Source organism: Oryzias melastigma, linkage group LG16, assembly GCF_002922805.2.
Source record: "Oryzias melastigma strain HK-1 linkage group LG16, ASM292280v2, whole genome shotgun sequence".
Lineage (NCBI taxonomy): Eukaryota > Metazoa > Chordata > Actinopteri > Beloniformes > Adrianichthyidae > Oryzias > Oryzias melastigma.
In genome coordinates, this window is record NC_050527.1 from 20,869,505 (window position 1) to 20,894,197 (window position 24,693).

Here is a 24,693-nt window from a genome sequence, read left to right on the forward strand (position 1 = left end):
GATCCAGGACCAGAATCAGAGTGAACAGGAACTCTCCTGCAGTCCTCCTCAACCTCCATTGGTGACATCTGTGGGGTGATGTAACTGAGATCCTGGTGTTTCTCTTCTGGTGGGCGAGCGGAGTATCCTACAGGATGATCTCAAGAGTGTTTGGATCTCTCGTTCCACTGTCCACTGCATCATCCACAGTCACTGAGGAGGTGGTGGCCATTCGCCATAAGGACCTTCACCTTCCAAAAACCCCTGAGGACCTGGAGGTGGAGTCCCGTGGGTTTGCAGGGCTGGCACAGCACAGAGTTTTTCCTCAAAGCTGCAGGTGCCATCGATGGATGCCACATCAGGATCAAACCTCCTGGTGACCCTGGCATCATTCCAAAAGCGCCCTCCATTATAGAGCGTGCTTTGGAATGATGAAGACAAGATTCAGAGGCATCTTCATGCAAGTGCTGGAGGTGCATCACACCTTTGTACCTCATGGAAGTGAACACATAGCAGCATTTTATATTCTTTGGAATATATTTCTATTAATTTATATATTTAATTTATATATTGCAGGTTGTCTCAGCTTGTGCCATCCTCCACAATATCTGCTCCTGTGCTGACGACACCGAGGCCCCAGAGGATGATGTGGAGGTGATGATGAGGAGGAAGCTGGTTTGAAGGTCACCAGTGGTGCTCTCTGGCAGGACCAACTACCTGCTGAGGTTTCTGCCCTGGGGGAGATACCACCTGACCTTGATTACTTTGAACAGGTAATTAATGAATCAAGTGATTTTTAATTATTCAATAATTCAATCATTTAAATAATTGAGTTTTTTTAAAAATGTTTTAGGACAGTGCATGCATTATCTTATATTTATGGGTCATTTTTGGTCATGCAGAATCCGTCCACAGCCAACCCTTTAAACCCTGAAGATGGACGATGCAGTCTACAGTGAAGATGCATCCTGAAACTCTGCAGACCATCCTGCAAGATGTTCCAGTCATCAACCAGAAAGTTCCATCCCCGCGTCTCAGTTGAAGCATCTCAACCATGTCGACCATCTTTGTAAATAGTGTTACAATGAATGACGATTACTGTGTTGGATTTATACCTTCATTTATATTAAAAAAGCAAACATTTTAATACATCAAATTTAAACTTCATTTATTCTCAGAAATCAAATGTGTTTATTTATTGGCAATTTTTTCCAGGAGACTATAAAGTTAGTCAAAAGTCTCCCTCCTCTCTCGTGCCCTCTGCTCTTCTGCCTCATGTCCTCTCTGATCAGGTCTAGAAGCTCATCACTATTTCTTTTTCTTCTTCCACCTGGTGGGTCACTCCTTCCTTCCTCTCTTTCTTCACTCTTCTCTCTTTCACCCACTGCTGTAGTTTACTCCCAGATAGAAGAAATCAGGAGGACTGGTGGAAGGTCTCTGTCCTGATGCCTCATCCATGAGGTCAAATCAACAGTAGCAGCAGTGGACTTCCACTAACCTTCTCCTGATGCTGGATACTCACAATCCTGAACACAAGGGATCATAATAGACAGCAGAAAAAAGAAGATACAAACCTTTTTATAACATGCATATTTAACATGTATCATATTCTTCACCACTCATCAACATACTTTGTAATTTTTTTAGGCTGTCCCACTGTTTTTTTGGCCTATAAGGGGGAAATCTTTTCCAGCAGAGCCATTTTCTTCAGGATTATCCTGGAAAAACACATAAAACGAAGAGGGAGAGATAACAGGGTTAATCCCTCTCCAAAATGTTCCTCGTTAAAACACAAAAGACACTAAACTCTACGGCAGCGGTCATCAACTCTGTTCTGCTTGTTTTACTGCTAACCTTGTTTAAGCTTCTTCTGCTCACCTGGCTGGATCAGGTATGTTCAATCAATCAGAAACTGAACTAATTCAATCCACCTGACCGGGAATTACTGAAGCAGGATTCTTACATTTCAGATCAAAATAATGTTAAAATGTTTTATGTTAATCATCAAAACCATAAACTTATCAGTTTACAGTTTTTACTAACACTAAAAGTCACATTTTCTATGACTCTGGGTCCCGCATCTAAGTCCACCACTGTGGAAAAATCTTCGGGGTCGACTGCAGTGCATCCTGGGATATGGGGAGCATGAGAGGATACACCAGAATAATTGAAATTGGGAAAAAAAAGTTGGCGGCAAAATGCATGAGGTTAAAGAAGTTCTTTAGCCTTAATATTTCTAAATTTGCTTTGTTCATAGTAAACTATTTGATTCTTGTAAAGATTTAAAACCTTGTTTATCACAATATTTTACCAGGTTTGAAGTTGTTTTAATTTACACCTTTACAGGTTTTTCTCACAATGATTGCAGTTGATAATTTTTTGTCACATTTCAAGTGATCAAGAAATAAAAAAAATGTTATTAAAACAAGTCAAAATAATTTTGCTCCAAACTCTTGACAATAGAAAAACTTGATTTATGACTCACTAAACCTCATATTTGAGAGTAATTTATGGTTACATTTTATGGATGTTATTCTAAAATTTAAGATCTGACATTATTGTTAAAGTCTATCTATAGATAACCGTAAAAGTTAATATAATAAGGTAGAGAAAACAATGAACATTATACTTTGAAAATCTGGAACTGGAGATTTATTATGACAGTCCCAGCATATCTGGATGAAACAATTTTTTAATCAGTCTAATGTTTTATATTTTATGACACTAAATTGACTCTTTAACACACAATTAGTTCAAAATTATTTTAGATTCCCAGAAGTCTGTTTTTTTTTTTTTGTTATTTTGACAAAAATCCATAGACATGTCGTATGTTTTAACCGTCTATACCAAAATGTAAACAGTTTCGTCACTAATCACGTGACGTGTTACGCTTGAGTCGCAGCGGCGCGGTGTAAGATGGGTAAGGGAGTTTCCTAACACTCTGAATCTCAAGGTAGCTTTGCAGTTGAACTACATTACCCATATTTCCTCGCGCGCTCGGAGTTCCATGCTGCCCTCCGCGCACTCCGTCCTGTATCAGCGCTAAATGCGGTCCTTGAAGACTTCGCATGGCCTTAAAGCCTGAGAAGCGCGTCTCCGTCTCGGCCTCGGCTGCTTCCTTGCACAGTAAGTGGGCTGCTGTCCGCGTCACCGGCGCTGATGACCCGAACAGGACGGGTTACTGCCTCGTTAGCTACTTGGGGGGCTTAGCGGGTCAGCTAAGCTAACGGCTAACCAGCTCACGTCAGGTGTCAAAAGCTGAAGTTGGCAGCAGGTCAGTTTGGCCTCAGTCTGCCCGCCAGAATCAGACTAAGCCTCACGCAGGGTCCCGCCCGTCTTCTCGGTGTCGTCCAGCCTTCTGCAGTCCAGACTGACGTTAATCACTTCTTCATGGTCATTTTAGGTGGAGTTAAAGTTCATAAAATGAACATCCGGTGAATTGTCAACAACCAAAGCGGTTCTTCTTCTTTTGACTCATCTGGGTGATCTGTCACCTCACAGCATCTTTGTTTTAAGCTGTTATTGTTTCTAAAGGAGAAAACAGTGGATGTCGTCTATCCAGGTGATAAACTGAGATGTGGTTCTGTAGGCATGGAGAACTTTGGCACCACTTCCTCCACTGGATGCTGCAGAGAGCTCAGACAGCATGTCTGCTTGAAGCTGGATCAGGAAAACACAGCGATCTTAGAGCAGACCAGCACGTGCAGCATAGGAAGTGAGGTCATGACCTCTTTCTGCCGAAGAGCAGGATGGAGAGGGATTTGTGAAGATGACGTATGAAGAGCTCCGTGCAAGGCCATCATCTGCAGGAGCTGTAGAGCTGAGTGCAAACCACAAAACATTTGGACTAACCAAATCCATTCACATTTTATATTTATATTTTTTTGCAATGGTTTTTTGGCTGTTGGCGTCATTAGGGAAACGTTAGTAATAGGAACTTCAATTCAATACTGTGTCCTGAGTTTGAAGGAGGACTTTATTGATGTGTTTCATTGTGTTGAACTCCACAGTCTGAGGTTCCGCCTTATTAAAGCAGGACGAACAGGAGCGAGCGAAGAGGATGATGACGATGATACGCATCCTGACCCCCGGGATCCTGCGGCGTGCGGCAGTGATGCGGGCCCTTGTGGGCGGTGCCGCCGTCCCCGAGCCTCCAGGAGTGCTGAGCTGCTGCACTCTCCAGCTGTTGCCTGTGAGGCAGCGATGGCTCTGCACGTCTGCCTCCAGCAGAGCAGCGCAGGAACCCAAACCAACACCCCAGTCTGCCCCCACACCTGCCCCGCAGGACGTCCAGGGTAGAAGGGAAGCCGAGCCCCCTCCCATAGACCTGGACCCTCTGCAGGACAAGTCCATCGGGCTCTTCCAGAGGTTCAAGAAGACCTTCAAACAGTACGGGAAGGTGATGATCCCGGTGCACCTGCTGACCTCCTCCTTCTGGTTCGGAACCTTCTACTATGCTGCTATGAAGTGAGTGGGCCTTCAGCTCAGGCTGTCCCTGAGGGACACCAGCTTCTGAGGGGAAAGGCTGAGTCTTGTTTTCTGCCCTCAGAGGTGTGAATGTAGTGCCCTTCCTGGAGATGATTGGTCTGCCCGAGTCGCTCGTTAGTCTTTTGAGGGATTCCTCCAGCGGCTACGCGCTGACTGCCTACGCCATGTACAAGGTAAACCCTGCTGCTGAGGTTACTGTCTGATGCTAGCCGGGAGAAGAGAAGTTTACACTGGGAGTGAAACGCTGCTCAGCCTTGAGTTAGTTTGTGGGAAGGAGACGATACTGTGGTGCTGTCAAATTGCTTGCGCCGCTTTTCTCCTTCACAATCTACTGGAATTATCGTGTTAACCGTTGAAAAGTTACAGTAAATCAAAGAACATAACCACTGGAGCTCCAGTGTTAAAGGGTTAAAAAATTTCCTTGGAAGTGCAGCAGAACCACCTCTGTGCAAAAAGCGAGGTCATTCATCTGATGGGTAAATTATTGATTCTTGTAGAAAAAAATAGTGCGTCAAAGTCCAAAACCCCTCCCTGACGAACAGTAAGAATGTCTTCAAATGTTGGGATACTGATAGGGAAGGAGGTGGAGCAGAACATCCAGAGAGGCTCTTCCTTGCACATGATGCTGTTATCTGGCTTGGATTGGTGGAGCTCTGAGTAAAGATGAAAAGATTCTTTGTGAATCGGTAAAAAAAAAAAAAAAAATTTAAAACTCGTCAACATGTTCGTTGTTGCAGAAAATTTTAAAAATGTATTTGTCTTAGCCTGTACCTAAATTTAGAAATGCAGAGCTGATGTTATTTCTTCATGCAGGCTGGCTGTGAGGGTGCGTGCGCCTGTCAGTGTACGTGCTCGCCTGAGAGTGTGCACATGCATGTTCTTCATCTACACTCACCCCCGGGAAATTCCCGCAGCTCCTTTGGATTTAAACATTTCACATGAGTCAGTCCCTCCACGGTTTTGCAATGTTGTGATAGCAACATTGCAAAACCATTGAAAAAACATTAATTGTTTATTTGTATTGAATAATTTCTGTTAGTTTGAAAATAGTTTGATGTGAGAGGCAAAAAGAAAACATACTTGGCCTTAAAATACCTTTATTCATTATGTTGAGAAAAAGAATCTGAAAAAAATTGAAATTGTGACTTTAAAACCGTGAATTGATTTGTGGCTTGACTGAATGGTTACATTCCTTACTCTGAGGCTTGAGGGAGTGTAAAAAAGCTCATCTCCGAATGGCTAAGCTAACTGTTTTTCCTCTTTCTGCAGATTGCAACTCCAGCCAGATACGCAGTGACTCTGGGAGGGACGTCCCTGTCTGTTCAGTATCTTCGCAAACACGGCTACTTATCCACACCGCCCCCTTATTCAGAATACCTGCAGGACAAAATGGAAGAAACGCGAGAGAAACTGTCAGAAAAGATGGAGGAAACGAAAGAACGCTTCTCTGAGAAAATGGAAGAGACTAAAGACAAGCTGTCTGAGAAGCTCCAGGAAACCAAAGACAGAGTGTCAGAGAGGAAGGCGTTTTTCCGAAAGAAGGGTGAATAGAGGGTCAGGCAGCGCTCGTTGGAGCACGCTGTCTGGATCTCTGACGGTGGATCAAGCAGATTGACCCTATTTTGTCCCTCTGTGGAGAGAGCAGAGAGCTGTTCTTGTCCGGCACACTTCACATATTGCCTGTTGTTTATTTAAGTGTCAAATTCAGTCCCACTAGTCAGAACCTACCCACAATGCACTGTGGAGACAGCAGCTTGGCTAGCTGCCTGCTTTCACCCTGAGCTGGAGTTACACTGAACTGTAAGTCACTTGATGAAGCAGGAGCTGCGGATCCTCTCTGCTAACAGGAAACGAAACTTGAAGCTCATCCTAGTCTTTCTAATAATCATAACCTTCCCGAAGGTCTTTTATAGTGTAATTATAGAGAATTAATAATGTATTTTTTTGATGATTGTCAGCGTTAATGTTGCGTGTTTGTGTTGGCAACACTCTTGTTTGACTCAAAACCGTGTATTAAATTGGATCTTTTGGAATGGCTGCCCAAAGACCAAAACTCTCCACCATAAATGCAAATAAAAACATTTGATTCCTGCAGAAATGCTTGTGAATGGTTTACATTTAAAGGTCTGATCAGCTTTAGCTGGTCAGGTGAGGCAGCAATGATTTATGCTATGTAGAATTCAAATAACTTTAATGTAGGGGTGTCAAACACACGGCCCGTGGGCCATGAAGAGAAAAAAAATATATGGACGCAAAAAAAAAAAGTTTGTAGCCCAATCCTGTGGCGAGTTATCGGTCTTTACAGAAATGACCACAATGCACAATTCTGCCAATAGGGGGAGCTAAAGAAACAAAACCAGTGATCAATAAATAGTTATAATGTAATAATTATATTAGTGGTCCGGCCCAGTTGAGATCAGAAGGGGTTGAATGTGGCCCCTGAACCAATTTGAGTTTGTCACCCCGACTTTAATCAGTTTTATGATCAAAATTTTTGTCTTGTGCATTTTCTGTTAAGTAAATGTTTCCTGAGTGTGTTGATCACATGGTAGTGGGTGTAGGTGCTGCAGAAATCTGCCTGTTGATCTTCCCTCACTTATAAAACCAACCCTAAAATACTGAAACCCCTGCAGTGGCTCTCAGCAAACCTGTTTCCAGAATTCTAATGTTGTCTGAAGCTCTTTCTGGCAACTGAAGGACTAGAAAAATAAAATAAAGTTCAGAGGAATGAGTTAATTTAGGTGTTTTGTTCATTCATATGGAGATGATTTCAGAGGATAATCATTATTACAATGAAATATTTCAACGCTCTTCCCCATACTCTAGAATAAATGCAAATTATATCAAGGATTAAATGGCGTATACTTGTATAGCGCTTTCTACCCTCCTTCGAGGGCCCAAAGCGCTTCACAGTCACAGACCCATTCACCCATCCACACACTGCTGGTGGCTCCGCTGCCGAACACTGGCGCCAGCCTCCCACCAGAGGCAATTTGGGGTTCAGTGTCTTGCCCAAGGACACTTCGACACATGGTAGGGTAAGGTAGGAATCGAACCCGCTCGCTTCCGATCAGGAGTCGACCGCCCTACCCCTACACCACGGCTGCGTTGGTTATGTTAGTTATTGAAAGCTTCGAGCTTTATTTGAAAACTGAACTAAAAGTCCCAAACTTTTGGTGCAAACTTTTCTCCTTCCCGATCTGCTGGAATTACATTGATCAAGCTGGCAATTAAAAAGTTACAGTAAATCAGAGAACTTAAACACTGGAGCTCCGATGTTAGAGGGTTAAAGATAAAATGTTCAAAAATACAGAATAGTCATACATAATAATGCTAATGGATTCAACCTAGTTCAGTGTCCATAAAACAATCAAGAAGCCACACAAGACACACAGAGGACAACCAGCAGTTTGGTCACTTTTAAAGGTTTATTTGTTACGCTGCAGTCGGACTACAGCAGAAGTACAAGCTTCAATTCTGACTACAACAGCACTTGGAGCAACATTTTTATTGGATTTTCTTCTTTTCTGTAAAAGTATTGCAATAACAGACCTTAGGCCTAAAACCTATTACATCACAACTGCTTAAATAAAAAAAAAAATACACAATTTAGCCTCTGTCAGAGATTTATATATATATGAATATATGATTTATGTATCTATATATCATATATATAGATATATACTACATATATGATTTATATATGTATATATCATATATATATGATATATACATATATATACACATTTATTTATATATTTCTGCAGAGGGGTAAATGAGACATTTTGTAAGTAAAGCAAACGGATGATGCTAAACCCATGATGAAAGCAGACGGTTGTCCCCGCGTCTTCTCGCTGAGAGTCTGAACTCCAGGAAAGGGGAACGGGACAAAGCAGGTGGAGATTAGTTCGAGGCTCACCTGTGACAAGAGGAACCGCCTCCGCCCAACTCCTCAAACCTCAACTACTCTGCTTCTGGAAAAGAAAACTTGACTATGTACATTGTCTCTAGATAATGACCATGCTCTGTGCATATCGTACTGTAGCTTGAATACATAACGTCAGTAAAGCGGATTAAACATGACTGTTTGGATAAACTGATGTAATATCAAAATGTAGAAAATAATTAGTGAAGTAGTAAAAGTTGGGATGATAGCTTTAACAGTAATTCGACCCCTGCTCATCTAACGCTGCTGGTGCAAGTTTGCCAAAAGAAATTTGCTTCCCTCTTTGTGTTTTCCCCAGCAGCAGCAGCTGAAACGCCACCTGACCCCGGCGGAGGGTCCGCGCCGGCTCTTACACTTTGGCAGAAATGCGGAACAAAATGCTGACTGCTCTTCTTTGCAGCTGACGCCTCAAAGACAGACTCACTTTTGTGCTCAGTGAGGACACAGGATCGTCTGCTGGACGTCTGAAAGTCAACAGATGTGCAGGAGATCTGTTTCCTTAAAAAATCTGTGCAAAACAGCTTTACATTTGTTAGTGGAGAGGAAACTCTTCCTCTGCTCCAGAGTCCCGGGAGACGGACAAATCTGATGCTCCAGTGGTCCTCTCTCTCTATACGGGGTTATTTCATCATCAGGCTTGTTATTTATAGGAAAATAGTGTGAGAAGTCATTTGTGTTGCAACCATAATCTAAGCATACTTTGATGTTAAAAGAGCATGTTTTAGTCATAGGCATTTCAAATTATTATAATGTCTATACATTTATTTTACAGTATTCACAACATCTTTTCGTGGTTTCTACCCATTGGGTAGGATATGTGCATAAGAGATTCAAGTTATTTACAGCACCTTACAAACAAACAAAGAAAGACTGAAAAAGCACCGTTGGAAGTGAGGCACAAAGAAGGTGGGAGTTTTTTTTTTGAGTGCAAGTGGGTTCTTATGTCTACGCCACACAAAGGCCACGTCTCTGCTCGGAACAGCCTCGCCTGGATCTGCGGGAGGGGAGGTTAATACTGTCTGACGGAGCGATGGACAACGCCATGCGCGGACCCAGACGGAACCGATGTAGAACTCTGCTCCACCTGCCAGACAGTCGGAACCACCCCCGCCCCCAGATGAAGCGCCTGTGTGGACTCCAGCCGCCCTATGACTGAGCTGGGATCTGCTCAGACATGAACATTAGGCACCTTATGTACTCACAAATTGGGAACATGGTAGAAATCATGAATCAACAGAAAACGAGAGCCTGATGCGGTGGAAGCTGCCCCCTTCAGTCACAGGATCCAGACTCGGATCCAGGACATGGCAGGTGGCTTTGACTGCAAAGGTTCGGGTTTTCCTGGTGGAGCGAAAGGGGCAGAACGGACAGTGGAGAAAGGTATGAAAGCAGCAACAGTAGTAGCAGCAAAAACAGCCTTAGCAGCAGCGCAGTAGTCACACAGAGAACAACACACCCACCACATCTGAACAAGAGGCTCACATCTGTACAACACATCAGCGCTCAAACGGACCCACACTTCCCACTCCCCCAGAAGGATACTCTCCTCCTTCCATCTGCAGTCATCTCTGCTGCTCTAAACCCACACTGGAAGCAATAAAGTTATTTCAGCTCTGTTTTTCCTGTCTGCAAATCACATGAAAGCATTACAGAACCATCACTATGACAGCTCAGTGCGTCCGATCTGGGATGGACACGAGGACGCTGAAACCAGCAGCATAAAAGGAGTCCTGCTGTTTGCTTCAGCTGCTCTGCAGACTATAGGGAGAGTTTAGCAACAATTTCTGATCCTCTTTCCGGTGTTTTCCATCATCTGTCAGAGTCAAAAACAGGTACAAACAAAGCCTAAACCTTTGGTCATAATTACGAATCCTTAACAAGAAAAGGAGTCATGACCTGTACCATAAAAAGATTGACATATTATCAACTGGTGGGCGTGAATGTATGGGCAGGTCTGTCCGGTCAAAGAAATAACTGGGGTGAAAATGACTTCTTCTTGGGAACTCCCAGAAACACAGAAGTGTGGCCCCCTTTTTTTAAATTCTAATCAAAGCTTCATTTTCTGTTGAGGTTGAGAAAGTCAGAAGAGTAATGCCCTTGAATGGTTAATCCAAAAACAGCCAGACAACCATTCAGTCATTCAGCACATATACAAAAAAAAACCTCCTGCAAGGCCTTTAAATGTTGGTGAAGACTCCACATCCCATGTCAGGAATTCCCTCTTGTCTCTCTGTAAAGAACACACACTCTTTCAAGTTCACTTCAATTAGGTGAAGTTCAGGAGATGCTTATTTTGGCTCTTTTTTGGTTTGAGGTTGGAAGTTCCAAAGAAACAAAGCCATGTTTTCCCAACTTTTTATACAACAGTTATGAGTTGTGGAGCTCAATACTGTTGGTGTGGCGTTAAATTTCCGCCAAAAGTCTCCCACAAGTGTACATCAAACTCCACGCACGCAATGAATGTTCCACGGGCGCAGGACAGTCTCCTCTACACCTCTTCTCTGCGCTCGTGGGAGTATTCTTACGCTCCTGTGACCTCTCCTGCTCGCCTATAAAAGTATTCTTTTGCTCCTAAAACCATGTGGAGGACTGTGCGCTTGTGGAACTTCTCCTGCGCGCCCGCGTGAAACTCAACATTGAAGGAAAAAAACCCCAGAAATATCCACGTATCATTCGTTTTTCTAATTAAAACAAAAAATCAAAAGAGGGGGATAAGGGACTGCTTTATATTTGTCAGTTTATAAACTACTGAAGAAAAATAAATTATTTTTGATGTCCCCATGTTTAAAAAAGTGAGAAAAATTCATTTTCTAATAGTTTCTCTTGGTGTGTTTTCTCCACCCTGCCATCGAACACTTTTCTTAGAAAATTAGTTTAAATGTTCATTATGTGTTTGCTTCATTTTTAAGTTTTTTTAAAATGGGAGCTCCCACAAGTGGGAGAAGAGGTTTCGCGAGGGCATGAAGAGGTTTCACGAGTGCGGTGAAGAGGTTTCAGGAACGCACAAGAGTAGAGGAGCGTGCATGGAGACTGTCCTGCAAGCATGGAAGCATGTTCATTGCGTGCGTGGAGTTTGATATACGCTCGTGGGAGACTTTTGCTGGAAATTTAACGCCATCTGCTGGGTCATTTTTGCGTGATGACAGAAGAAACCAAAACATGAAGGCTAAGGCTCAAATCAATCCATTTTACTGGATGGAGTCCACCGTTGGCAGGTCTAACCCTGAACTAACTCATTGTGTCAAAGCATACTGGATTTCCATGACCACATTTTCAAACGTACGATGGAGGGGCTGGACCGATTACTGGAATTTGGCTGTAGTGACCCAGACAAGAGCAGAGAGCATGCTGGGATGGGGGCATAGAAGGGGCAAAACCAGACGGCAAGGCAACGATGAGCAAAAAGGTATAATCCTCTTCTGTAAGAAGGACCCCTTCCTTAGCCCTTTGACCTTAACCACAGTCAGCTTTTGCCGCCACTGCGCGTCATCGTTCTTGTGGCTTTATCTACATTAAGGAGAGCAGCTGAGGTGGTGGGGTTCACGGGGGATGTTGGAAGAATGCACTGAGCGGTGGACGGAGGATGATGGATGCATGAAAACAGAAAAGGAAAGTGAGCATGGGCAGCGATGTTCTGCTGGATACACAAACACAAAGGTCAGTTTAACGAAGCAGATTGTAATTCTAGAAGAACGCTTTATAACCTGTGTAAGCAGATATGGGTGAAGCACGCTTTTTCACGCCTGCGGTTGGTCACAAAGCAGATTTAGTTTTACTAAGTTTTACTGGCGTAAGCAAAACGCTGTTGTTGGCTTTAGAAAAGTATTACTTGCACTTTTTAAAAAGGAAATGTTTAAGCTTCATTAGTTCTTTAGCTTTTTCTCTTTTGACTTTTTGTTTGAGTTGCCCCAGATCTCCTTCAGCAGTGTAGAGGGGATGCAGACCCACCCCGCAAAAAAAAAAAAAAAGAAAAAACAAACATAAAAAATCAAAACAACAGAAGGAAGGACAACAAGCAACCTCTTAGAAAAAGCCCATTCCCTCTCCTCTTCTACAACCAAAAATAGTGCAACTTTTAGGAAAGGTTTTTGGGTTCTGCTTCGTCCCGTTGCTGTTCTAGTGGACCTTGGCACTGGGATTAGGTTCTCTTGTTTTGCCGTGTCTTCTGCAGACCTTCTCAGTTCTACTTTGTGAACAGATTCTGATTCCAAACAGAAAACAAAACCGGTTCCTCGTTTGATGGAAACCAAACGTCGATCCCTTAGACAAAAACAAAATCAGAGAGGAAATAGAGCTGGTCTGTGCTGGAGTAGGTTTCTTTATCCAAATGAAATCAAAAGTGTCCATGGGGTGCAAGCATTCTCCCCCATTTCAGGTGAAAGGAACTCTGGGATTGTCTCCACCTGCAGCTCCAGCTGATGTTTAGAGACCCGGAGTCTGACACTCGCCGACCACTCCAGCCCTCTTTCCCTCAGACGGGGTCTTCTGGTTGGCCGTCCTTAGCCTTGGCAGGTACTGTTGTGCTTTCTGATTGGCTCTCCTGGAGGATGGCCCTGACCCCCAGCCCCCCCAGCCTTCCTATTCTCTGGTTATTGCTGTGCTGGTGTAGAAAGAAAGCTGATCCGGGGTAATGGCCCATCACCTCGCTGTATGCCGGAGGGGGCCCTTCCATGCGCCCGTGGGTGCTGGAATTGGCTGCACTGACGCCAGATTTACTGCTGGGGGGTCTCGGACCTCCACCCCCCATGCCCACACCTCCACCCACTCCTCCGGGGCCACTGCCTCCCCCCATGTCAATCAAGTCACTGTCATAGATGGTTCTGTTGGGGGGTGCCCTGACCGATTCCCGATTGAGCTCCATCTGTTGCTCAGGATCACGCAGCTGTAAGGTGCAGGGCCCTTGGTACGGTGGGGGTTCCTCGCCGTCTGATAGGGATATAGTGGGGGGCAGGTCGATTTGGTGCTGCATGTAGGGATAGGTGGGCTGGAAGCGGCTGAAGTGGTCTCGCTGCATGAAAGACGGAGCAGTGAAGCGATCCCGGGCCTGGGGAGCGTAGAACACCTGGAGGAGGAGCCAAAGAGAGACGAGTGAGGAGGACGGATGTGTTGGAACAGGACAAAAAGAGAAGAACTGCTCTCTTTTAATTAAACCCAAAGCAGAGGAAGAATTATATTAAAACAAGAAACCTCTTCAGTGCATCATTTTATGATAATAGTATTATTTGTCCCTTTCATCGTCTTACGTCATCCCTCACATTTTCTCTTCCATAATTTGCTTCAATCTTTCGATACTTGTGAGCATTGTTTCTCCGGTGTTCTCTTCAGCTGACTTTTGTATTTTTTTCTTGTGATTCTATTTCCAACAACCTCAGATCACCGGCCCTCCCCCTGACCTCATTCAGATCGAGCCATAGCGATTATACCGAGAAATCCTCACATTAAAATGCAGCATTACCTTGTTTATCAAAGGGCTACGTTCAAAAAGTAACTCACAATAGGTGAAATCAACTGTGTAGGATTATCGATGTTTTAAGCCTGGAAACTCCTCACTGCACACTTTATACATTTTTTACAGACGTGAACATTTTCACTAGAGATGCATCAATTTCAAGAGCCTGAATAGATTCAATTCTGATTTTTTTTTCGATTCTTGCCAAATCCAAGTTCTTCCCCTACGGCTCCTCCCTACCCCTCCAATTGTAGGGACAATTGGAGCTGTAGTGGTGTTTTTAAGGCAGAGCCTTGAGTATTCTTGTGCCGGTAGGGTGATTGGTGTCGCACTCTGCCGTGGAGGAGAAATTTCTTCTCATGGGTGTTCTCTGAAGCTCAGAAGTTTACATTTAAAAGTAAGCAATTACGTTATGTTTTAGCTTGACTTTTTAAAGTTATAAAACTCAATGTTTTAATGTATTTTCTGAGCACTAGCAGCTACGTGCTAACGTAGCTGACCGGCGATTATTGATGACATCATTGAGAGCCAACAACGTCCAAAACTTGACTTATTTTTGTTGTTCTGGCTTTTCTTGATGTACAGTGTTGATTCTGGTGCTATCTTGCGAGTGACCACAGGCCTCTCCGTTTGGAGGGCTAGATTTACGGGTAGGGAGAAGCTGTAGAGGAAGAATTCGGATTCAGCATTTGACTGAAATGTCCTCACATTTAACTCTTCTGTTCGGACAGGCTGAACCGCTCCAGTAGAATTAGCGACGTTTCACCTGTAAAGCCGGCTCACATCATGACCCCTCCACAGATGAAGCTGACAGCCGCTTTTAAGGACTGCTTTGTCTTCCCTCAAACATGACCTGGGTCAGACATCTCTCATCACAGACAGTGATCTAAGAGCTGCAGTGTTCTGAACAGTGTTTTCTCTAAATGTTTTCTGCTAAAAGCAAACAGCAGCGTAACATCATCTGAGGGAACACATTTCAATTAGTGAGCACGGCTCTAATAGCTAAACCCACAGACAAAGCAAACACAACCACGCAGTTGTGGGGGGAGACAGAGATGATCAGAAGATGGATGGAAGAGTCGGGGACAGGCAGACGGGGGGGTGATCTGATGGAGGGAGGGAGCAGATCGGGGCAGCTCTTAGACGGCTGTCTAGACGGTGTCAGGGGAGCTGCTGCTGATTAATGATGCACCAAAAGCCACCCTGCTGCACACAGCATCTGTGCAGCTACTAGACACCCACACCGCCCCCCCGTGCTCCTGCTCTGCCTTCACTTCCTGGACTTGTTCTGCTGCTTCAGCACCGGTCTGAACGGCTTCAACCTCCTGACCAGCTCGCTCCTTTGTGAGAGGTTTCCCTGCAGCATCACAGGATCTTCACATAACTAGTTCTGGATGCAGATCTTTGTGTGGAGCATCATGGTACCACTGCTGACAACTTGACTGTCCTGCTTCCTTGTCAGACAAACCTGTCCTGACCCTTACTGATCACCTGGATCAGGTGTGCTTTGACAGATAAAGCTGCAGCCTTAGAATGAAGTCTGACAGGTCAGTTACAGTCACCGCAGCATAATGTAGATGCTTCATTTACTGGAGTAAACAGTCTAACAGGAACCACACATCTCAAACTGTTTTCACTGCAACCACATAAAGAGATGCTAAAGCCCACAGAGAACTCCAAAGGGGGCAGGTGAGAATGAGGTCCTACATAGCTGGGATTGAACCGGTGAGGAGCTTATAACTTTAAAACACAACATTTTAACATAATTATGAACAAGATATATAGCATTACCAGTAGGGCTGCCACAAACGATTATTTCAATAGTCGACTATTCTCCGAGTATTTTTTTCGATTAGTCGACTAATCGGTTCGTGCGGCGACTGGATGTAAAACATTCATCTTAACCATTATTATCCTTAAACTTGAAGTCTGTAAGCTATATTCTATCTAAAATAAAGACAATAGTTTATTAATCTTTTAATGAATCATGCAGGTTTTGTCCTTCATTTGTTTCTGGCATTTAAACAAGACTTAAATCAAATAATGCAATTCGAATCAACAACAGAAAACTCTTTAAAACCCTGCAATTCTTTTTTAAAGCTTTAAAACATATATTTAATAAAACATTTATAAAGTATTTCAAAAGCTATTTGCAGATATAAACACACTCAAAATATTTGCTGACTGAGGCCCATTTATTAAAGCGAAACACCAATAACATCTTTGAACTGAAGATATTCCTATACATATAAAACCTGAGGATGCCCATAGAAACAAAGAAAATAAATAAAAAGGGAGAAAATTATATTTTTTAAAAAGGGAGAAAAGCAGTGGATGTTAGAATCTACATCAGTACTTTCATTCTTTCACTACCTACATCCACTGCACATGCGCAGACCGATACTTCATATTTTCAGTTTGGGGGAGAACCCATAAATCTGTGTTACTTCTTTGATGTTGTGGTTGTTTTGCTGTTTGTTGTCGTTTTGTGACTTTAGGTTACATTTACTTGTATCTTAATGCAGATAATGTAATGCTACACTTGTAAACTTAGCTCTGGACTTTTGGGTGAGCCCCTTCACTTCTGGGACTCATAGTTTTAAATCGTTCCACAACTCCGCGGCTGATCTGTACCGACACACAGCCTCTCTGTCTGCGCGGTGAATGTTTCATAATCCGCTCTTCGAACCGAATGACGTGATCGCGCCGTGGAATATGAATGAAGCCTCGGACGAGCGGTTCATTTCCAGTGTAAACTCATTATACGCGCTGTCCTCGCAGCGTTTGGTTAGAAGAGCGCAGATTATGAAACGTTCATTATGCAGACAGAAGCGCCGTAGACACGGATCTGCTGCAGATCTTCTGGTTCATCTCCAAACAGCGCAGTAATGACAGCCGCGGCAGAGCTAGCTGTGTTAGCGCCGATGTTAGCTTAGCTAGACGAAGCTCTCTGTTCAGCATGATCAAACTCAGTCACAAAAACATGCTTCATCTTCAGGTGATCATTTATCGCCATCGTGCTCTCATGGAACACAAAATCTGTCGTGCAGAAATTACATTTGACACTTTTTCCTCTTTTATTTTCCTTTTGCTTCCCACATTTTCGAGCGAGCGTGTTGTTATGAGCCTACCGAGAACTTCCTGTGACGTCACTGCTGACCGGATTAGCACCACTGCGCATGTGTGACAAAGAGAATGGAAGACCCCCACAATAGAAGGCGCGAACCGTAGTTTTAAGATCAAAACAAGGAAAAAACAAACAAAAAAACGACGCTTCGACGACCAAAATAGTTGTTGACTATTTTAATAGTCGATTAGTCATCGATTAGTCGAATAATCGTGGCAGCCCTAATTACCAGTGATAATGCTAGTGGAAATGTTGTAAGCTGAATTTAGCTGTTAAAAATGCTAGTGCTAATAGCTGAAGATGCTGAAATTGAAAGATGAAAACGCTGAAGCTGATAGCTGAAAACACTAAAGTTAATAGCTGAAAATGCTGGAGGTAATAGCCAGCTCAAATATTAGCTAAATGCTAACTTAGTCTAAAAACTAAAGAAAAAAATAACTTTGGTTAGCCAAAACAGCTGAAAAAATAGCCAAACTACAAAATATAAAAAAAAATAAAAAGAGCCAAAATTAGCCAAAACAGCTAGCGTGTAAATATTAGCCTAACTCCTAAACAGCCTAAAAAACTTAAAAGGAAAAACCTAAATTTACCAAAACAGCTAGCATTTAGCTGAAATATTATTTAAACTCCAAAATAGCCTAAAACATCTTAGTAAATTCCAAAATAGTTCAAAAAGCTAGCAGAATTTAAAAAAATTTAAAACCGCAACTTTTTTAACATAATTATGAATAATAAAAAGGCAGGAGTATTACTCCAGAATAAATCAATGTAAACCTTAAATAACTTTCAATATTTTACTCTCCATAAAAAATATATTTTGTCAAAATTATACAAGTTAGAAATGAGCGCAAGATAACATCGGACCATTAATAACAATAAAATAAAATGATCCGGATAGAATTACTCAAAGGGCCGGATCCGGCCCTCGGGCCTCGACTTTGACACTTGCTACAGAACATGCGAACCTACTTGAGAGGTTGGAAAATTGGTTTGGAATCTCTAGCACTGCCCTAAGTCTTATCTTGAGTTCTAGAACATATGTTGTTAATTTTGGAAACTGTGTTTCTGATGAAATGGCAGTAAGCTGTGGAGTCCCTCAGAGCACATTTATTGGACCTTTATTATTCACTCTATATTTGCTCCCTCTGGGTCACCTACTGATGTGTCCTACCACAGTCATGAAGATGATCACAGTTAGATTTTTGTCTCATTGTCAGCAGGTGAACGAGGCCCACTAAATTCACTGTGCAGCTGCATTGAACAAATGAATATGTGGATGCAAATTCATTATCAGGTTACAAACCGAGGAATTATATTAGACCCTTTTACATCAGTAACATTTTATCAATCGAAGAACACCAAAATTAGAAATATTGTGTTCAAACCTGACTTGGTAAAACTAATCCATGCCTTTGTGTCCAGTAGGACGGACTATTGTAATGGCCTCCTCACTGGGCTCTCAAAACGAGGGATCAAACAACTACAACTTCAAAATGCTGCAGCTCCAGTCCTGACAAAACCAGGAAATATGACCACATTAGTGCAGTTCTGAGGTCTTCACACTGGCTTCCTGTTGCTCAGAGAATCGAGTTTAAAACAGCTCCTCCTGTTTATAACCCATCTGGAAGTCTGTAAACCTCAGGCAGAGGTCTTCTTCAGGTTCTAAGAATCAAAACTAAACATGGCGAGGAAGCTTTTCAGTATTTTTCATCAAATGTTTGGAACAATCTCCCTGAAGATGTGAAACAGGCCAAAAGTCTGACAATGTTCAAATCTAAGATGAAAACTTTCTTAATTAGCAAAGCGCTTTAAAATGTGAAGTATTGTCTGTGTACGTTTTTAATGATTTTTACATTTCTGAATTTTAATCTTACTGATTTTACTTATGCTTTATCAATTGATTTTTACTTGGTCTTGTAATTGCATATATTTTTGCACAGCACTTTGAACTGCGTTGGGTATGAATTGTGCTTTATAAATAAACTTGCTTGTTGTTCAGTGTGGCTGCACAGGGAGAGGAACTGTTACAAAAAGACTGATGAAATCTAGTCCTTAAACACATCAGTGTTTGCATTTATTATGAATAGAAATATTTAGGTTTTCCACTCTCCGTCTTCTTGAGGATAAACCAAATTTAATGAGAAGTTCTTGTCAAAGATGAGTGGGGTTGTGGAGGTGTCAAGGACTTAGAGGAATAAAGCTGCTTCACCTCTCAAGTTTTGGGTGGAGTCTGTCCCCCCTACCTAACTTGAAATCTGTGCAGACCCTGAAGTAGACGCAGACTCATGTGAAAGAGTAGAGAAATACAAACAGAGAGGCGGAATCCTCTGGAAAAGGTCGTGTCTTGACTTTAAGGTTACACCAAACATGGAAACAAGAAGGTTTTAGAAGAAGAGGATCCAGGAGAACCAGAGTCCTGCTCCTCCAGAGTGGAGCCTCCTCAGGAGGTCACCTTCTGTAAACGGATCAGGAGCTGCTCTTACCTCTGAGGCTCCTCGCCGCGAGCTGCTGTCTGCAGGCCACAGACATCCGTTCTAAACAATAGAAACACAAAACACACTTTTCACTTTGTGATTGTTGTCTTTCTGCAGAATCATCTTCAGTGTGTCTGGATTGACCAGCAGACTCCATTTGTCCATTTTCAAATGCACATTTTTGTGCATATGTAGGTGTGTGTGTGTGCTTGTGCATGTGACCCACCTGCTGCAGGGCGTGCTCGTGCCTGCGGGCCTGGCTCTGCCTTGCTATGAAGGACCAGGTGGAGAACTTGTAGTGGTTGAGCAGGCAGATGATTACCACCACCATCACCGTCATCACGACAATGATGATGACAATCTGAACAAACTCCAGTTCAGCTGCACAAACACAAAAAGGAGAAAGAGGACAGGCATCAAGACAGGACGATCCTGGAGAAGTGCTGCAGAATCCACCATATTTACAGTCATGGTGATTGGGTCTGATAAAACCTTGATGAATTCTGCTGAGTCTTCAGAACAAAGCTGTTTATTTAGGGGGTGACCAGCAGAGGGCAGCACAGGCTAAAGTGAAGGTGGGCTGGAAGCAGCAATGGAGACAATCGATTGATCACCATATGTGTATTCCTGGAATCTTTTTCCCTCAAACTTTCATTGTGTAGTGAACTTTTGATGCTCCAAAAAGGTGCTGGCAGAAAGTGGTGGTTTGTAAAGCTCTGACTCCATCTGCTGGACACATGAAAGCACCAAAGTTTCCTTGGAAAGCAGGTCCAGCTGGGATGTGGAAACAACTTCATTGTTGTTCAGTCTGCAGTGTAGCTGCAGGTCTCCACCACCATCATGTTTTAACAACTCAAGCAAAGAGGTTGGATGTTGGTCCAACTCCACCCAATCCAATTATGACCAACTCATCCTTTGAACTTGATCTTGAACAAGACCAGACCCAGCAGGGTGAGGATCAGCCCTGAGCTCTCACCCACAGTCTGTGCTTCCTCATGTTTGTCCGTCTGCCTCCTTTCTCCCAGCCTGAGGCTCTTTTGTTGGTTCTCCTCTTGTTCTGTCTTGAACTCAGCATGACCTCTGAGTCACGCTTATTCACTGCTGGACGAACATTCAAACCCACTAGTAGTGTCACAAATGATTATTTTAATAGTAGACTAATCACAGGTTATTTTTTCTGATTAGTCGACTAATCGGGTCATGACCAAACTGGATGTAAATCACGCATCTTAACCATCATTAGCTTTAAACTAACGAAAAAATAGAGATATAGCATTAGCTGCGATAGGGCTAGGGTGAATGCGTAAGCTGAATTTGGCCGCTGAAGATGCTAGTGCTGATAACTGAAGATGCTGAAGTTGATAGCTAAAAACGCTGAAGCTGATAGCCAGCTAAAATATTAGTTAAATGCCAAATTACCCGAAAAACTGAAAAAAGCCAAAGTTAGCCAAAACAGCTAGGATGCAGCTTAAGTATAAGTTAAACTCCAAAACTGCCTGAAAAACAACAACAAAAAAACCCTAAATTAGTCAAAATAGCTAGCATGTTGCTGAAATACTAGCTAAACTCCAAAATAGCCACACTGTAAAACCAACATCTCCAAACGGGATAGAAGAGCTTCAGAGATGGAGCACATTAAACGTAATCCCAAGATTTAAAGTCACACTCCAACTATATTATCTTAATTGTAAAAGTGTTTCCAGTGGTCTTTTAATTATAACTATGTTGTTTTAAGCCAAAATCCCAAAACATGTCATTTTCTAGGACATAGTCTCTGCAGGGTGACAAGAGTTCATCAGAAATTCACCTCTAAATTGTGGGTGGGAAGTAAGTCTCAGCTGATATCCCGTTATCAATCTGTTTACACTCTCTCCCACTAGCTTTGAATAAAGAAATGCTCAGAAATGCATTTTTATTCCAAAAGTATGTTATATATGTCTTCCATCATTAGAAATATACTAAAGAACATGTTAAAAACACCATTTTCATTGGAGTGAGTCTTTAATGAAAAAGCACAGTCCAAGAGGGACAGACAGAAACTTGAGGCAGTCCGGCTGACCCAGCCGTGTCCTCCTGTCAGGCTCAGCCAGCCTTTGTGGCTTAGTTAGAGTCCAGCCAGAGCTGAAATGTACACCCACCCAAAGCTGACTGCGCTCCACCACAACAGCCACAGGGGACGGGTGGGGTCGGACTGACAGGAACAAAGCCAACAAGCACAAACCACAGTCAAGCAAAAACATGGCTGTGAGGGAACGACATTTAAAGCAATTAAAGCCATCACCATCAGCGGGGGAGTGCAGGAAACAGGAACCAAAGCAAACGCAGATCATGTGACGGTTTCAGGAAACCAATGAGATGTGTTTGTGGAACTGTATCAAACACACCAAAAAGAATTCCTGCGCAACAGTGAAACTGACAGATTAAACTGTCCCAGTGAGAGCTACGAAATACAGAAAAATAAAACCAAAGACAGACCTGGATCCAAGAATGCACAAGGTAGTCAAACCACCCGTGGTGAGTTTAATACCCCTCACCCAGAAAGACCAAAGTGGAAGTCTGGGAGCTTCATGACTTCATGAAGCTTTAAACACTCTTCTAATGTACGTTTACGTCTTATCTCACACTTTAATCCCAAACTGCAATATTACAAACGAGAACTGAGAAAACTTGAGATGAAAGTTCAGGCACAAAGCGAACTGAAGACAAATGGAACATTTTCCAGCATTCCAGGAAACATCTGGAGCCAGGGTGCCTGGTGCATCATGGTACGCTCCTGACAGTACAGTCCCGTGCATTCAGCACAGCTGCTGCACTCGGGTTTGTTGGAAGTCTGCTGCCGTAGGAGCTCTGCTCTGAAACACACAAGGAGGGATTTTACGCTTCAAGCGGCTGCAGTTCACCTCTGCTTGGAGAGTATCAGGGAAGAAGGAAACTGGAGGAGGAGGAAGGAGGAGGTTCAAAAAGGTTCGGAGGCTTGGGGTTCCTCACAGAACTGCAGGATTTCTCAGCACCAGTCTTTCAGAGTCTGCTGGGAATCCTATTTCTGACTAGAACCAAATAGACTTTTTTTCTCTTTTCTCAGAAGAAGGCAGACTTTACTGAAATGACCTTTGTAGTATTTTCATGTCTATGACAGACTGTGTGAACTAGCATGTTAAAGTAAAGCCTTCAGAACTACTCAGAGGCCCAATCTGAATCCGTCTCTTCTCCCATCCCCTCCATTTGAAGGCGCAGTTTAAGTGCTAGTAATGTATTTTTAAATCCGACCCTCCAAACATTAGGTAAACAAGTCCTCCATTGCAAGGCTAAACCACGTCGCGCTGAGAAGCGCTTCTCTTCACGTAGATGCACTATGAAGTAGAGCTGCCACAAACAAATATTTTAATAGTCTACTGATCAGGTCATTCGCAAAGTGGATGTAAATCACACATCTTAATCATTAGCTTTAAACTAACTAAAAACTAGATATATAGCATAACTTGGGATAAAGCTAGTGTGAATGCTTTAAGCTGAATTTGGCTGCAGAAGATGCTGAAAATGATAGCTAAAATTGCTGAAGCTAATAGCTGAAAACGCTGAAGCTAAAGGCCAGCTAAAATATTAGTTACATCCGAAATTAGCCTAAAAAATGGAAAAAAGCCTAAGTTATCCAAAACAGCTCGCATGTAGCTGAAATATTATCTAAACTCCAAATTAGCTTAAAAACAGAAAAAAATCTTAAATTAGCCAAAATAGCTCGCATATAGCTGAAATATTAGCTAAACTTCAAATTATCCTAAAAAACCTTAAAAAATCCCCAAATAGTCCAAAAAGCTAGCAGAGTGCCATTATAACTTTCAACTTTACTACAATCTGACTCCATATATATCATATTTAGGCGCTGGAATCTCTGCACTAATGCTAACGGACCAGCGATTATTAATGACGTCATCGAAAGAGAGTGACATCCGAATTATGAGACATTATTTTTTCATAATTCTTCGTTTGGAGGGTTAAATGAAGAGGAAGGGAGAAAGGAAAAATTCGGATTGGGCCTAAATGTGGGATATCATTGTGCAAATCTGATGAGTTTCCTGAATTCATTTCAAATACGACGGACTCCATAGGGCACATGTGTCAAAGCTGAATCCGGCCCTTCAGGTAATTAGCGATCGCGCTATAGCATTACACTTTATTCCAGAAGACAGTGTGAGGTAAAAAACGGTGCTTTAGACCACAAATGGTTACTTTAATAATATGTCCTTAAAAGAATTGGAAAAAATCATGTTTGTGAGTTTATAAAGATGTTCATTTAGTCAGAATGTATGTTTAGGTCGACCGAGCGTTAGCATTCTCCGTCCTATGGGAAATTCCATTAAATGTTAGCATCAAGCTAGCGGACTTTAGCTTTATATACTAAATGGATTTATATTTTTTATGAATCAATTAGAAATCTATTAAGCTTAAATCGATTCAAATTGATTTTATTAACCCAGCCCTAATTTTAATATATTGTGCATCTCTAAACACATCTATAAAATAAACTCATCTGGACAAAGAGTTAAACACGAAATCTTAGTTCATGGAGGAGTTCAGAAGGTGAATCCTGTGAGTGTGTAGCTCAATGTGAGCCCGAACAGACCGGGAGCCCGTGATGTTCTACGGCTCAGATGATGCAGCATCTGGCAGCTGCTGGTTCCAAATGCTAAACTCTAGTAAACAGCACGGGGAGTGTGCACAAACACACACACACACACACACACAACAGCCTTTTGACCTGTGTGTGTGCGACAGAGCCAGGCCAGCAAGAGGTCAGATGGTTCATCTGACCTGCCAGTGAACTGAAGCCATCAGAAACACAACAAACAACCACAGCTACAACAAACTTCACCCACTGAGGACCAACTAACACCAGGATTTACCCCGAAGAATTAGCTGCACCTCAGAGACACCAGAGCGTCCTTAAGAGTGAGGCTGCAGCGTGCACAGAAGGTAGAGCGAGACAATACACAAAGTTTCAGGATCATACAGAGTTCTATGTCAACGTCACTCACAGTGTAGGTTCTGCTGTCTTCTTTAAAAATGTCAAAACTGTTTTAACTTGTTTGAACTATTAACCCAACATTTCTGATGCCGGATCCGGCCCCCGGGCCTTGCCTTTGACACGTGTCTTACGGCGATCACAGAAGTCTCTACGGAAAGCGAGAAGTTCCAGTGAAACCAGGTTTGCTTTTATTAATTTATTTATTAA

At 42.7% G+C, this 24,693-nt stretch overlaps 2 protein-coding genes and 1 long non-coding RNA gene across 4 annotated transcripts in view; 2 read left to right on the forward strand and 1 right to left on the reverse strand.

Annotated features, from left to right (window-relative positions):
- Positions 1-34: 34 nt before the first annotated feature.
- On the forward strand, positions 35-1,149 carry LOC112143381. Its single transcript, XR_002918727.2, has 3 exons — positions 35-452; positions 556-752; positions 882-1,149. It is a non-coding gene; the product is annotated as an uncharacterized LOC112143381 (long non-coding RNA).
- A 1,786-nt stretch (positions 1,150-2,935) lies between these two features.
- Positions 2,936-6,713, forward strand: fam210aa (family with sequence similarity 210 member Aa). 2 transcript variants are annotated; one of them, XM_024267309.2, is made up of 4 exons: positions 2,936-3,105; positions 3,990-4,446; positions 4,529-4,640; positions 5,737-6,713. In XM_024267309.2, exons 2-4 carry the CDS (start codon positions 4,040-4,042, stop codon positions 6,016-6,018), a joined length of 801 nt encoding a protein of 266 aa, XP_024123077.1. In that variant the 5' UTR covers positions 2,936-3,105; positions 3,990-4,039; the 3' UTR covers positions 6,019-6,713. The 2 variants fall into 2 exon arrangements, with proteins under 2 accessions (XP_024123077.1, XP_036071964.1); XM_036216071.1 differs by lacking the exon at positions 2,936-3,105 and adding an exon at positions 3,231-3,253.
- Positions 6,714-7,881: 1,168 nt separating this feature from the next.
- LOC112143504 (low-density lipoprotein receptor class A domain-containing protein 4) overlaps positions 7,882-24,693 on the reverse strand; it is a 43,728-nt gene continuing 26,916 nt past the window's right edge. Inside the window, exons 2-4 of the mRNA XM_024267536.2 lie at positions 19,690-19,844; positions 19,473-19,523; positions 7,882-13,475 (exon numbers count right to left, since the gene is read on the reverse strand). Coding sequence (XP_024123304.1) covers positions 12,885-13,475; positions 19,473-19,523; positions 19,690-19,844 — 797 coding nt within the window. The 3' untranslated portion in view covers positions 7,882-12,884. The remainder of the gene's footprint in view (positions 13,476-19,472; positions 19,524-19,689; positions 19,845-24,693) is intronic.